Source organism: Mustelus asterias, chromosome 20 (genome assembly GCF_964213995.1).
Source record: "Mustelus asterias chromosome 20, sMusAst1.hap1.1, whole genome shotgun sequence".
Classification (NCBI taxonomy): domain Eukaryota; kingdom Metazoa; phylum Chordata; class Chondrichthyes; order Carcharhiniformes; family Triakidae; genus Mustelus; species Mustelus asterias.
The window spans coordinates 72,973,787-72,986,548 of NC_135820.1; the positions used below are offsets into that span (position 1 = coordinate 72,973,787).

At 48.4% G+C, this 12,762-nt stretch overlaps 1 protein-coding gene across 1 annotated transcript in view; it reads left to right on the top strand.

The window, feature by feature from the left end:
- Positions 1–12,342, top strand: part of e2f1 (E2F transcription factor 1) — a 31,794-nt gene extending 19,452 nt beyond the window's left edge. Inside the window, exons 5-8 of the mRNA XM_078236167.1 lie at positions 153–267; positions 5,868–6,159; positions 7,770–8,034; positions 10,816–12,342. Coding sequence (XP_078092293.1) covers positions 153–267; positions 5,868–6,159; positions 7,770–8,020 — 658 coding nt within the window. The 3' untranslated portion in view covers positions 8,021–8,034; positions 10,816–12,342. The remainder of the gene's footprint in view (positions 1–152; positions 268–5,867; positions 6,160–7,769; positions 8,035–10,815) is intronic.
- The last annotated feature ends 420 nt before the right edge of the window (positions 12,343–12,762 follow it).

A 12,762-nucleotide genomic window follows, 5' to 3' on the forward strand; every position in this document is an offset into this window, starting at 1 on the left:
TACCGCTCTGGGATCTCTGTTAGTTACTGTATTTAGACTTGAGCTAATAAGGCTTTTGGTTCCAGTGCTGAGTTGGTTGTGTGGTCTCGAGGAAGGTGCACTGGGCCACATTATTTCTGTTAGTGTAAGATTATTCCTTGACCTTCTTGCACGTTTGCCTACGTCACTTGTCAAGATTTGCGTAGCATTGAAAACTTGGCGGATGAGATGGTGATGGTGATTAAAGCACCAGCTGATACCAAGCTCCAGGTGACTGATCCCACTGAGGTAAGTCATGTGCATGGAATTACTTGAATATCTCAATGGCTGAGTTCAAACAGAACCCTGGAGTCTCCAGGAATCAAAGATTACTCTTTAGGAGGGGTGGAGTGGGGGCAATTGGCTGTGAACTAGGAGCAGGAGTAGGCAATTCAGCCCTTGATCCCGCTTTGCCATTTAACACTATCATGGCTGATCTCATCTCAGCCTCAACTCCACTTTCCTGCCCTTCAAACCCATTACTAATTAAGAATCTCGTCCTTAAATTTACTGGCCCTGGCATCCACTATGGTCACGTGAGGCAACCTCTAGGAATACATCCAAGCAAAGTTGGCAACCCTCTACCCCTCTCAGCCCGACCCCTCTCGGTCCTCAACTGGAAAGAGCTGAACGTAGCCATCGTCTCAAGCTGTGAAGAAACCATCAGCTATCGCGAGACTAGAAAGCCCCAGGACTGGTTCGACGCAAACAACTACACCATCCAAGACCTCATCGACAAGATGAACGTTCTCCACATCTGGCAAAACAACATCACCGGCAAGGCAAAGAGGAAAGCTCACCCATTAGCAAAGATGGAGGTACCATGAAGAACCAGGTATACCAAAACCAATGGTGGACGAAGAAAGCTAAGGAGCTGCAACTCCTCACTGACAGGCATGACACCTGGTGACACCCAGTGCCACCAAGGCAATATATGGACCCAACACCCTAGGCCTCAAACCAGTGCAGAGTAAGGAAGGAACCCTCTTGAGAAACAGAGAACATCAGCTTCGATGGAGAGAACACCTAAATCATGATATCATGTTAGATGAGGAAATCCCCTAACTCGCCATCAAAGGTGACCTTGGACTCCCACCAAGTGGGGATGACGTTGAAGCCATCATTAAACCAGTGAAGAATGGAAGATCTGCAGGAGTGGACGGGATTCCAGCGGAGATTTTTAAACTTGGAGAAGAGATCCGCCGTTATCTCTTCTTGGAGAAGAGATCCACCACTATATCCCGTCAGTTGCCCCAGAAAACTCGGGACAGAGAAGCGATCCTTTCCGACTTCGGGTACCATCATCACCACCATCTTCGAAGAAAGGAGATGAAGCGAACTGTGGGAACCGCTGAGTAATCTCCCTACTCCCCATTGCTGGGAAGATCATTGCCCGAATCCTCGCTAGCCGCCGCCTCCCAGTTTCTGAAGAAATCTTTCCGGAAAGCCAGCGTGGCTTCCGACCAAACTGGACATTTTCACTGCTCAACAACTTCAAGAGAAATTCCAGGAGCAGCATCAACCACGCTACACGGCCATCATTGATCTGACCAAGGCTTTCAACTCATTGGGAAGTACAATGGACGACCCTGTCAAAGGTCGACTGGCAGAGAAATTCATCCGTGTCCACCGAGTCCTCCACAACAAGCGCTAAAATTCTCCCATCTTGTCCCCCGTGGACAAAACTCTGCGGACAGTTCAAAGGTTCGTTGGGCTTGGGCGGGTGTTTCCAGTCTTGGGGCGCATAGGTCTGGAAAATCCTGCCCAAGATGTCGGCAACAGCCCTCACTGACAGAAATAAAACGGGAATCTTCAAGAATGGAGTCAAGCAGAGATGTGTCATCACCCCCACCCTTCTCTCCATTGTCTTCGCCACCATCTTTCACCTTGTCGGGAACAAGCTTCCCAGTGGAGTGGACACATGCTCCAGGATGGATGGAAAACTTTTCAACCTCAACCAGTTGAAATCCAAGAAGAAAACGACATTGACACCATTCATGGACATTGACATCGCCATGCGGATGACATCATCGTGCGGATGACGTCACCGTGCAGATGACATCACCGTGCGGATGACATTGCCGTCTCCACTCAGAAGAGAATCTCCAAGCTACACTAGATGCCAACACAGGAACTTACCAAACAATCAGTCTCAGCCTTAACCTCAAAACTCCAGTCCTTTACCAACCCGCCCCCAGAGCAAGGTCCGAGATCTCCCTCCATCAAGATCAATGGAGAAACCCTCCCAGTCGTGGAACATTTCACCCACCTGGGGAGCCACCTCTCAGCTAAGGCTGACATCAATGCGGAGATCCAACATCATGTCCAATCCATGAGCACTGCCTTCAGATGCCTAAAGGATGAGAGTCTTCAATGATTGTGACATCTGTGCTGATAGAAAGATCCTCATGTACAAGGCAGTTGTCCTCCCAACTCTTCTATACAGTTCAGAAACTTGGACTATGTACAGGTATCCGAGGTCACCATCGCAGACGTCAGATCAACCTTCTCGAATGTTAACCCACGGAAAGTGACTGGCCAGGATGGGGTACCCGGACGAGCACTCAGATCCTACGTGGACCAGCTGGCGGGAATATTCGCAGACATCTTCAACCCCTCTTTACACCAATCTGAGGTCCCTACCTGCTTCAAGAAGGTGACCATCATCCCTGTACCAAAGAAAGGCCAGGCAACGTGCCTTAATGACTATCGCCCGGTGCCTCTGACATCCATCATTTGAAGTGCTTTGAAAAGTTAGTCATGGCACGAATCAATTCCTGCCTCCCAGATTGCCTGGATCCACTGCAGTTCACCTGTCGCCGCAACAGGTCGTCGCTGTGGACACAGCAGACGCCATTTCTTTGGTCCTGCACTCAACCCGGGGACACCTGGACACTTATGTCAGACTCCTATTTATTGACTACAGCTCAGCCTTCAACACCATTTTTCCGAGGAAACTCGTCTCCAAACTCCGTGGCCTGGGCCTCGGCTCCTTCCTCTGCGAGTGGATCCTGAACTTCCTAACTCACAGACCACAATCAGTAAGGATAGGCAAAAACACCTCCTCCACGATCATCCTCAACACCGGTGCCCCACAAGGCTGTTCTCAGCCCCCTACTATACTCCTTATACACCTATGTCTGTGTGGCCAAATTCCCCTCCAATTCAATTTTCAAGTTTGCTGACGACACCACCGTAGTGGGTCGGATCTCAAACAATGGCGAGACAGAGTACAGGAATAAGATAGAGAATCTGGTGAACTGGTGCGGCAACAATAATCTCTTCCCTCAACGTCAACGAAACGAAGGAGATTGTCATCGACTTTAGGAAGCGTAAAGGAGAACATGCCCCTGTCTACATCAATGGGAACGAAGTGGAAATGGTCGAGAGCTTCAAGTTTCTAGGTGTCCAGATCACCAACAATCTGTCCTGGATCCTCCATGCCGATGCTATAGTCCAGAAAGCCCACCAATGCTTTCTCAGGAAGCTGAGGAAATTTGGCATGTCAGCTACGACTCTCACCAACCTTTACAGATGCACCATAGAAAGCACTTTTTTTTTGGTTGTATCAGAGCTTGATACACTCCTGCTGTGCCCAAAACCACAAGAAACTACAAAGGGTTGTGAATGAAGCCCAGTCCATCACTTAAACCAGCCTCCCATCCATTGACACTGTCTACTCTTCCCACTGCCTTGGAAAAGCAGCCAGCATAATTAAGGACCCCACGCACCCTGGACATTCTCTCTTCCACCACCTTCCATGGGGAAAAAGATACAAAAGTCTGAGATCGTACCAACCGACTCAAGAACAGCTTCTTCCCTGCTGCCATTCATGACTTTTGAATGGACTTACCTTGCATTAAGTTGATATTTCTCTACATCCTAGCTATGACTGTATGACACATTCTGCGCTCTCTCCTCTATGAACGGTATGCTTTGTATAGCACACAAGAAACAATACTTTCCACTGTATGCTAATACATATGACAATAATAAATCAAATCAAATCAAAACGCCACCTCAAGGCCCTGGAGAAGTACCATTGATGCTCTTTGAGATGAATTCTCTGCATTAGCTGGGAGGACGAGCTTACTAACATCAGCATCCATGCAGAAGCAAAGAGCACCAGCATTGAGGCCATGAGCATCTGAAACCAACTCTGCTGGGCTGGCCATGTGCTTACGATGCCAGAGACCTGACTGCCAAAACAAATCATCTTCGCCCAGCTCAAAGAAAACTCAAACAAAAGGAGGACAAAGGAAACACTTCTAAGACACCCTGAACGCTTAACTCAAGAAATGCAACCCAGAACCAGGGGTCACAGTCTGAGGATTCAGGGTAGATCATTTAGGATGGAGATGAGGAGACATTTCTTCATCCAAAGAGTGATGAGCCTGTGGAATTCATTACCACAGGAGGTTGTTGATGCCAAAACATTGAATGTATTCAAGAGGCGGGTATAGCACTTGGGGCGAACGGGATCAAAGATTATGGGGAAAAAGTGGGATTAGGCTATTGAATTGGACAATCAGGCATGATCGTGATGAATGGCGGAGCAGGCTCGAAGGAGCAGGAGGCCATTCGGCCCTATCTTCTATGTAGATGTCAATGCCTGGGAGACCCTTGCTCAGAAGAGACCTACTTGGAGGAAGCTCCTAATGGAAGGGACATAATTCTTCACGGCTGCCCGATGGCAAGAAGAGGGCTGGAGAAGAACCTGAGAAAGGAATACCAGCGATCCAGAGTCCAAGGGCCGAACTCGCCTCCCAGAAACATCTGCAAAGTGTGCAGACGGCGACTCTAGAATCGGGTTCACCAGTCACGCAAGAACCCACCCATGACCAGTGACACAGAGCGGACAATCATACTCGCTAGTGAGTGATCACTGAAGAAAATGAAGAGTGATTAAGACTAGATCGATTTATCCCCAAGTCTTCTCTCCCACTGAGACTATAGATTATGTCCCAATTTTAACCTTGCCCGAGACCTCTCAACAGGAGATTCAGTCCCTCAAACCTGTTCTGCCATGATTGATCTGATCATTATTCCACCTGATCACATTGGTTCTGTGACCCTAATGCCCTGAGCTTGACGCACGCACACACATCTGAGTTTTGACCTTTTCCCTTTTTCTCAGCGTCAGATTTTTGGGACGAGAGCTTCCACATTTCCACTGCGCTTTGAGTAAAGTACTTCCTGACATCACCTCGGAACTCATTTTAAGCCGTTGTTTCCTCCTCATGCTATTACTTACGGAATGGTTTAAGTTAATTAAGTTTATTTATTTTTGTCACAGGTAGGCTTGCGTTACTGTGAAAATCCCTGTAATGACTTTAATCAGGCGATTGAGGTGGGCCTGTTTAGAATATGAACTCCCTGATTAAGGGCTAGATTGATGGGCCAGTCAGGGAGCCTCTTGCTTTGTACTTAACCCAGTTCCTCTGGGACTCTGAGTGTCGGCTGCTAACTGAAAGCACTCTGTATGCTGCTGTCAGACTTGTAAATAAAGGGGTTTTGGTGAAGGGACTTCTGCCTCTGAGGACTTGTTACAATCTCCCAGTCGCCACACTCCAGCGCCTGTTCGGGTACACTGAGGGAGAATTTAGCATGGCCAGTGTACCCTAACCAGGAAAAGGAAATGGTTTTGCTCTCTCGTACCGAGGAGAACTAGCTGGGTCCTCAGCATAGTAGGAAGCTGATCTGGAGTCATTCCTGCCTCTCTCTGGTTTTATTCCACTCTGCTGTGGTGCATCTAAACATGGAGAGCCTCTACAGGTGGCAGTGATCTAACTGTGGAAAATTGGATCTGTTATTGTGTGTTTGTCTCTTCCTTCTCCCTCTCTCTGAAGGCACTACAGATCTCATTGCAAAGCAGCAGGGGGCCAGTGGATGTGTTCCTGTGTCCTGAGGGCAGTTCGGGCACTTGCAGCCCCGTGAAAACACTTACCAGCCCCGTCAAGGTCAGCCCCGTCAAAGTCAGTCCCATCAAGATCAGTCCCGTCAAGGTCAGTCCCGTCAAGATCAGCCCCGTCAAGGTCAGCCCTGTCAGGACCAGCAGCCTTTGCAAAGTGACCAATCAGGAACTACCAGGACGCATATCCCAGGGCACAACCCTCTCATCAACTTCGAGTCACGCCCAAGGTCTGTGCTTTTTCTTTTTGTCAACCCTTCCTCTTTTGACGCTCGCACTGTGTCCTGTGGTTCAGTGGATAGGACTCTCACCTCTGAACCTGAAGATTGTAGGTTCAAATGCCACTCTGGAAACCAGAGCACATCACCTTAGCTGATATCAGAGTGTGATGCTAAGAGAGTGCTGCGCTGTTGGAGGCCATGTTTCAGCTGAGGTGTTAACGCAGGTCTTCTCTGCCCTTTAGACCATAGTAAGAAGTCTCACAACACCAGGTTAAAGTCCAACAGGTTTATTTGGTAGCATAAGACCATAAGACATAGGAGCAGAATTAGGCCACTCGGCCCATCGAGTCTGCTCCGCCATTCAATCATGGCTGATACTTTTCTCATCCCCATTCTCCTGCCTTTTCCCTATAACCCCATATCCCCTTATTAACCAAGACCCTATCTATCTGTCTTAAAGACACTCAATGACCTGGCCTCTACAGCCTTCTGCGGCAAAGAGTTCCACAGTTTCACCACTCTCTGGCTGAAGAAATTCCTCCTCATCTCTGTTTTAAAGGATCGTCCCTTTAGCCTGAAGTTGTGCCCTCTGGTTCTAGTTTTTCCTACGAGTGGAAACATCCTCTCCACGTCCTCTCTATCCAGGCCTCGCAGTATCCTGTAAGTTTCAATAAGATCCCCCCTCATCCTTCTGAACTCTTTAACGAGTACAGACCCAGAGTCCTCATCCATGGGTGCATGTGAAAGATCCCATGGCACCATTTCAAAGAGCAGGCAAGGTTTCCCCTGCATCCCGGCCAATGTTTATCCCTCGATCAACTTCACTTTAAAATGAAGTAATTATCTGGTCGCGATCACATTGCTGTTTGTGGGATCTTGCAGACATTGCATGCATTACAGCAATGACTGCACTCTAAAAGGACTTTAGTGGCTGTAAAACTCTTGGGATATCCTGAGGTCACAAAAGGAGCTGGAGAAATGTGAGATGTTCTTTCTTAAAGCACCTTATGTGATATTTTTAACCATGTACATTATAGCAAGAGTTCTGCTTTGGATCTGTGCAAGACGGAGGAAAGAGAGGCGATGGCCTAGTGGTATTATCGCTAGACTATTAATCTAGAAACTCAGCTAATGTTCTGGGGACCCGGGTTCAAATCCCGCCATGGCAGATGGTGGAATTTGAATTCAATAGACAATATTTGGAATTAAGAACCTACTGATGACCATGAAACCATTGTCAGAAAAACTGGTTCACTAATGTCCTTTCGGGAAGGAAATCTGCTGTCCTTACCTGGTCTGGCCTACATGTGACACCAGAGCCACAGCAATGTGGTTGACTCTCAGCTGCCCTCCAAGGGCAACTAGGGATGGGCAATAAATGCTGGCCAACTAGCGAAAGCCCATGTCCTGCGAATGAATTAAAAAAAAAAGACAAGTCTTAGATTAGCTCTTTGCCAATATGTTGACTTGCAAAGGTCCTTTGAAAGTTTACATTTTAGTTTTGGTTTGTGGTAACTGGGATGTTTTTTACCTGATGATTTTTCAGGCATACCGTGTGATGGTGAGATCCAATGATTTTCTTTGGTTTGTACTGACATTTAGTTCTTTCGTTTTCACAGGGACTCACCTGGCAAGTAATCCATCGTCCCCATTGGCTGGAGTTGTGGACATTAATCTTTCACCTTTGACCTCAGCTGCCAGCCTACTGCAGCAGACGGAAGATGCCTTCCTCCCCATCCCATTTGATGAGATGTTTGTCAATCTCTCTCCCCCATTGTTTCAGGATTACCATTTTGGCCTGGACGAAGGAGAGGGGATCAGCGAGTTGTTTGATTGTGACTTTGACACATTACAACCCTTGGAGTTCTGAGTGGGTGTTTGTAGGTAAGTTGAAAGCAAAGTCTGTATTAAGAACATAAGAACATAAGAAATAGGAGCAGGAGTAGGCCATCTAGCCCCTCGAGCCTGCCCCGCCATTCAATAAGATCATGGCTGATCTGACGTGGATCAGTACCACTTACCCGCCTGATCCGCATAACCCTTAATTCCCTTACCGATCAGGAATCCATCCATCCGCGCTTTAAACATATTCAGCGAGGTAGCCTCCACCACCTCAGTGGGCAGAGAATTCCAGAGATTCACCACCCTCTGGGAGAAGAAGTTCCTCCTCAACTCTGTCTTAAACCGACCCCCCTTTATTTTGAGGCTGTGTCCTCTAGTTTTAACTTCCTTACTAAGTGGAAAGAATCTCTCCGCCTCCACCCTATCCAGCCCCCGCATTATCTTATAAGTCTCCATAAGATCCCCCCTCATCCTTCTAAACTCCAACGAGTACAAACCCAATCTCCTCAGCCTCTCCTCATAATCCAAACCCCTCATCTCCGGTATCAACCTGGTGAACCTTCTCTGCACTCCCTCCAATGCCAATATATCCTTCCTCATATAAGGGGACCAATACTGCACACAGTATTCCAGCTGCGGCCTCACCAATGCCCTGTACAGGTGCATCAAGACATCCCTGCTTTTATATTCTATCCCCCTCGCAATATAGGCCAACATCCCATTTGCCTTCTTGATCACCTGTTGTACCTGCAGACTGGGCTTTTGCGTCTCATGCACAAGGACCCCCAGGTCCCTTTGCACGGTAGCATGTTTTAATTTGTTTCCATTGAGATAGTAATCCCATTTGTTATTATTTCCTCAAGTGTATAACCTCGCATTTCTCAACGTTATACTCCATTTGCCATATCCTCGCCCACTCTCTCAGCCTGTCCAAATCTCTCTGCAGATCTTCTCCGTCCTCCACACGATTCACTTTTCCACTTATCTTTGTGTCGTCTGCAAACTTCGTTACCCTACACTCCGTCCCCTCCTCCAGATCATCTATATAAATGGTAAATAGTTGTTATTGTCCTGAGCCTGGAATGTTCCAGAACACCTTTAGAATTATAGAATCTCTACAGTGCCGAAGAAGGCCGTTCGGCCCATCGGGTCTGCACCAACAACAATCCAATCCAGGCCCTATCCCCGCAACCCCACACAGTTACCCTGCTAACCCCTCTAACCTACGCATCCCGGGACACCAAGGGGCAATTTAGCATGGCCAATGCACCTAACCAGCACATCTTTGGACTGTGGGAGGAAACCAGAGCACCCGGAGGAAACCCACGCAGACATGGGGAGAACGTGCCAACTCCGCACCGACAGTGACCCAAGCCGGGAATCCAACCTGGGTCCCTGGCGCTGTGAGGCAGCAGTGCTAACCCACTGTGCCACAGTGCTGCCCATTCATCTCATGACCAGAATTAGCTGGATTCCTTTCAGTTGTTCCATGGACTACTGAGTTACAAAGGTTTCTGACTTTGTATCCATTGCAGCTGGGGCAATCGAGAGTTGCTGAGGTCATGTTGAGTGACTATTCCTAGTTGCCATGAATTTGCTCATTCCGCTCTGTGTTAAGCTGGCCTTTGTGCCACGCCACAGGGGCACAAAGAGCACTTCTTCCTCCCTTGTCCCTTACCTTCCCTGGCTTTATTCTTTCGTGGGACGTGAGTGCCGCTGGCAAGGCCAGCATCTCTTGCCCATTCCCAGTTGCTTGGAGTTGAGTGGCTTGCTAGGCCATTTCACAGGGCAGTTGAGAGTCACCCACATTGCCGTGGCTCTGGAGTCACATGTAGGCCAGACCAGGTAAGGACAGCAGATTTCCTTCCCTAAAGGACATTCGTGAACCAGATGGGTTTTTCTGATATTTGATGACCGTTTTTGGGCTCACCGTTACTGAGAATAGCTGTGTGTGTGTGTGTGTGTTCCTGGCCTATCAATCTGCGGATTTATGAATTGAATTTAAATTCCACCAGTTGCGATGGTAGGATTTGAAACCATGTCCCCATGACAGTAACCTGTGCTTCTGGATTAAGAGTTCAGCGACATTACCATTCTGCCATGGACACCACCTCATGTGGCATCTGTCTGTGCATCTTCACTGAATGAATGACTGGGAACAAGGCCTTGCCTGGTGGCGCAGTGGTTAGCACTGCTGCCTCACAGCGCTGGGGACCCAGGTTCAATTCTCGGTTTGGGTTGCTGTCTGTGTGGAGTTTTCACATTCTCCGTGTCTGCGTGGGTTTTCTCCCACAGTCCGAAAGACGTGCTGGCCATGCTAAATTCTCCCTCGGTGTACCTGAACAGGCGCCGGAGTATGGCGACTAGGTTATTTTCACAGTAACTTCATTGCAGTGTTAATGTAAGCCTACTTGTGGCACTAATAAATAAACTTAAAATAAATGCCAAATTTCAAATGACCGCAACTGCTTGTATCGCAGGAGAAAGGGTGCTGATTGGTTGACAAGTTGATTCTAATTGGCTGTGGTGTTGTTGTGTAGGATGTAACTGGTTACTCCAGGCTCCCCAAGCTTAGAAAAGGATGGCAAGTGGATTCTGCTCGAGTTATTTCCATGGACCCTTTTCTCATACATCAGAAATTATTGCCCCCTTTGAAATTTGGCATTCTTGTGTCTGTCCTGATGAGTCCAAGGGAACAATTTTTGACAGCATATTTCTTTTTCAGCAATACTGCAGTTTTAAGTTTGTTGTGAAAGTGTTTTCTTTTTAAACTCCCTGATCAATCCCATTTTCTTTTCCCTCTTGTTTATTTTTTCCTCGCAGTGCCTGAAGCCCCTCTTGCTGGGTCGTGGTTTGAATTTTCCTGACACTGCAGGGGGAATTTTTCTGGTGTCGGTTATTCGGGGGGAGCTGGACCTGCTGCGGGACGGCATGCCCCGGGGGAGGGCTCTGAGCTCCTGGAAAGCCAGGCACCGGCCCAGCTCGGAGAGCTGCTCTGATTGACTTGTCCTGGTTGAAGGGTGCCCCTCACCTGAGTTACCGGCGCCACGACTACCGAAGGAGGCAAGCGGCGCGTCCCTACGCAACGATTCACTTCACGAGGAGAAACTGTTTCTGCCGCCCAAGAGGTGTCAACCTTTCAGTTGGAGTTGGAGTGAGATGATAAGACTGCCTCGCTGTTTGCAGGAGAGATGCCGATGCTGCGTTACCATGGAAATGGGGCCTAGTGCTGAGGGCCTCGCCCTCCCTTGGGTATGTTTGGGACCCAGGCGTCGCGGTAACCGTGGCTCTTACATTACAAGGTCTGATTGGAAGCCGGCTGAGTGGCCAGGGTGGCTTGACTTGCCCCGTTTCCAGTGCCAATCCTGAGGTTGTGACAAGCCTAGCTCGTGTGCAGGAAGGGGAAGGGCAGCCGGGGACCAATAACCAAGTCAGCAGGCCTCCATCCCCACCTCCCCCAAAACCCAGAAACCTGCCCCACTTACCCAGGGAGCTGTGGCACAATCCTGTTGCCAGGGGTGACTGTCTGTTAACTGTTGCGGTTCTGCCACTTTTCCACCTCTGGGTGCTCGGGCAGGCTGTGTTTGAGTGGCCTCCAGGAACCCTAAAGAGAGAGAGATAGAACTTGCATTTACATAGCAAGTTCATGACCATTCACAACAACAATTTAGTGCCTTTAACCCATAAAGCATCCCCAGGCACTTCACAGGAGCATTGTAAAGCCAAGTACAACACCCAGCCACGTAAGGAGATGTTGGGTTAGATGATGCAACCCGGACATTCTCTCTTCCACCTTCTTCCATTGGGAAAAAGATACAAAAGTCTGAGGTCACGTACCAACCAACTCAAGAACAGCTTCTTCCCTGCTGACATCAGACTTTTGAATGGATCTACCTCGCATTAAGTTGATCTTTCTCTACACCTTAGCTATGACTTAACACTGCATTCTACACCCTCTCCTTCTCTATGAACGGTATGCTTTGTCTGTATAGCGCACAAGAAACAATACTTTTTACTGTATACTAATACATGTGACAGTAAGAAATCAAATCAAAATCTGGATGGAAGTATAGGTTTTAGGGAATGTCTTAACAAAGGAGAATGAGGTAAAGAGGCCTAGATGGTGGCACAGTGGGGTGGTACGGTGGCACAGTGGGTAGCACTGCTGCCTCACAGCTTCAGAGACCCGGGGTTCGATTCCCGGCTTGGGTCACTGTCTATGTGGAGTTTGCACATTCTCCCCGTGTCTGCGTGGGTTTCCTCCGGGTGCTCCGGCTTCCTCCCACAGTCCAAAGATGTGCGGGTTAGGTAGATTGGCCATGCTAAATTGTCGCTTAGTATCCAAAGATGAGTGGGTTAGATGGATTAGTGAATGTGTGGGGTTACTGGGATTGGGTGGGGGAGAGGACCTAGGTAAGTTACTCTATCAGAGAGTCTGTTCAGACTTGATGGGCTGAATGGCCTCTTCTGCACTGTAGGGAAGGAATTCTGGAACTTGGTACTCGAGCAGCTGATGGCATGGCCACCAATTGTGATGAAATTAAAATCAGGGATGGTCAAAGAGGCCAGATTGAGATGAGTAGAGATATCGTGGAGGGTTGTGGGGCTTGAGGAGATTACAGAGACAGAGGGGGACAAGGCCACAGAGCCATTTGAAAACAAGAATGAGAATTTTGAAGTCATATTGTTGTTTGTACTGGAGCCAGTGTAGATCAGCGAGCAGAGGGGGAAATGGGACGTGCGGTGAGTTTAAGACATGGGCAGCAGAGT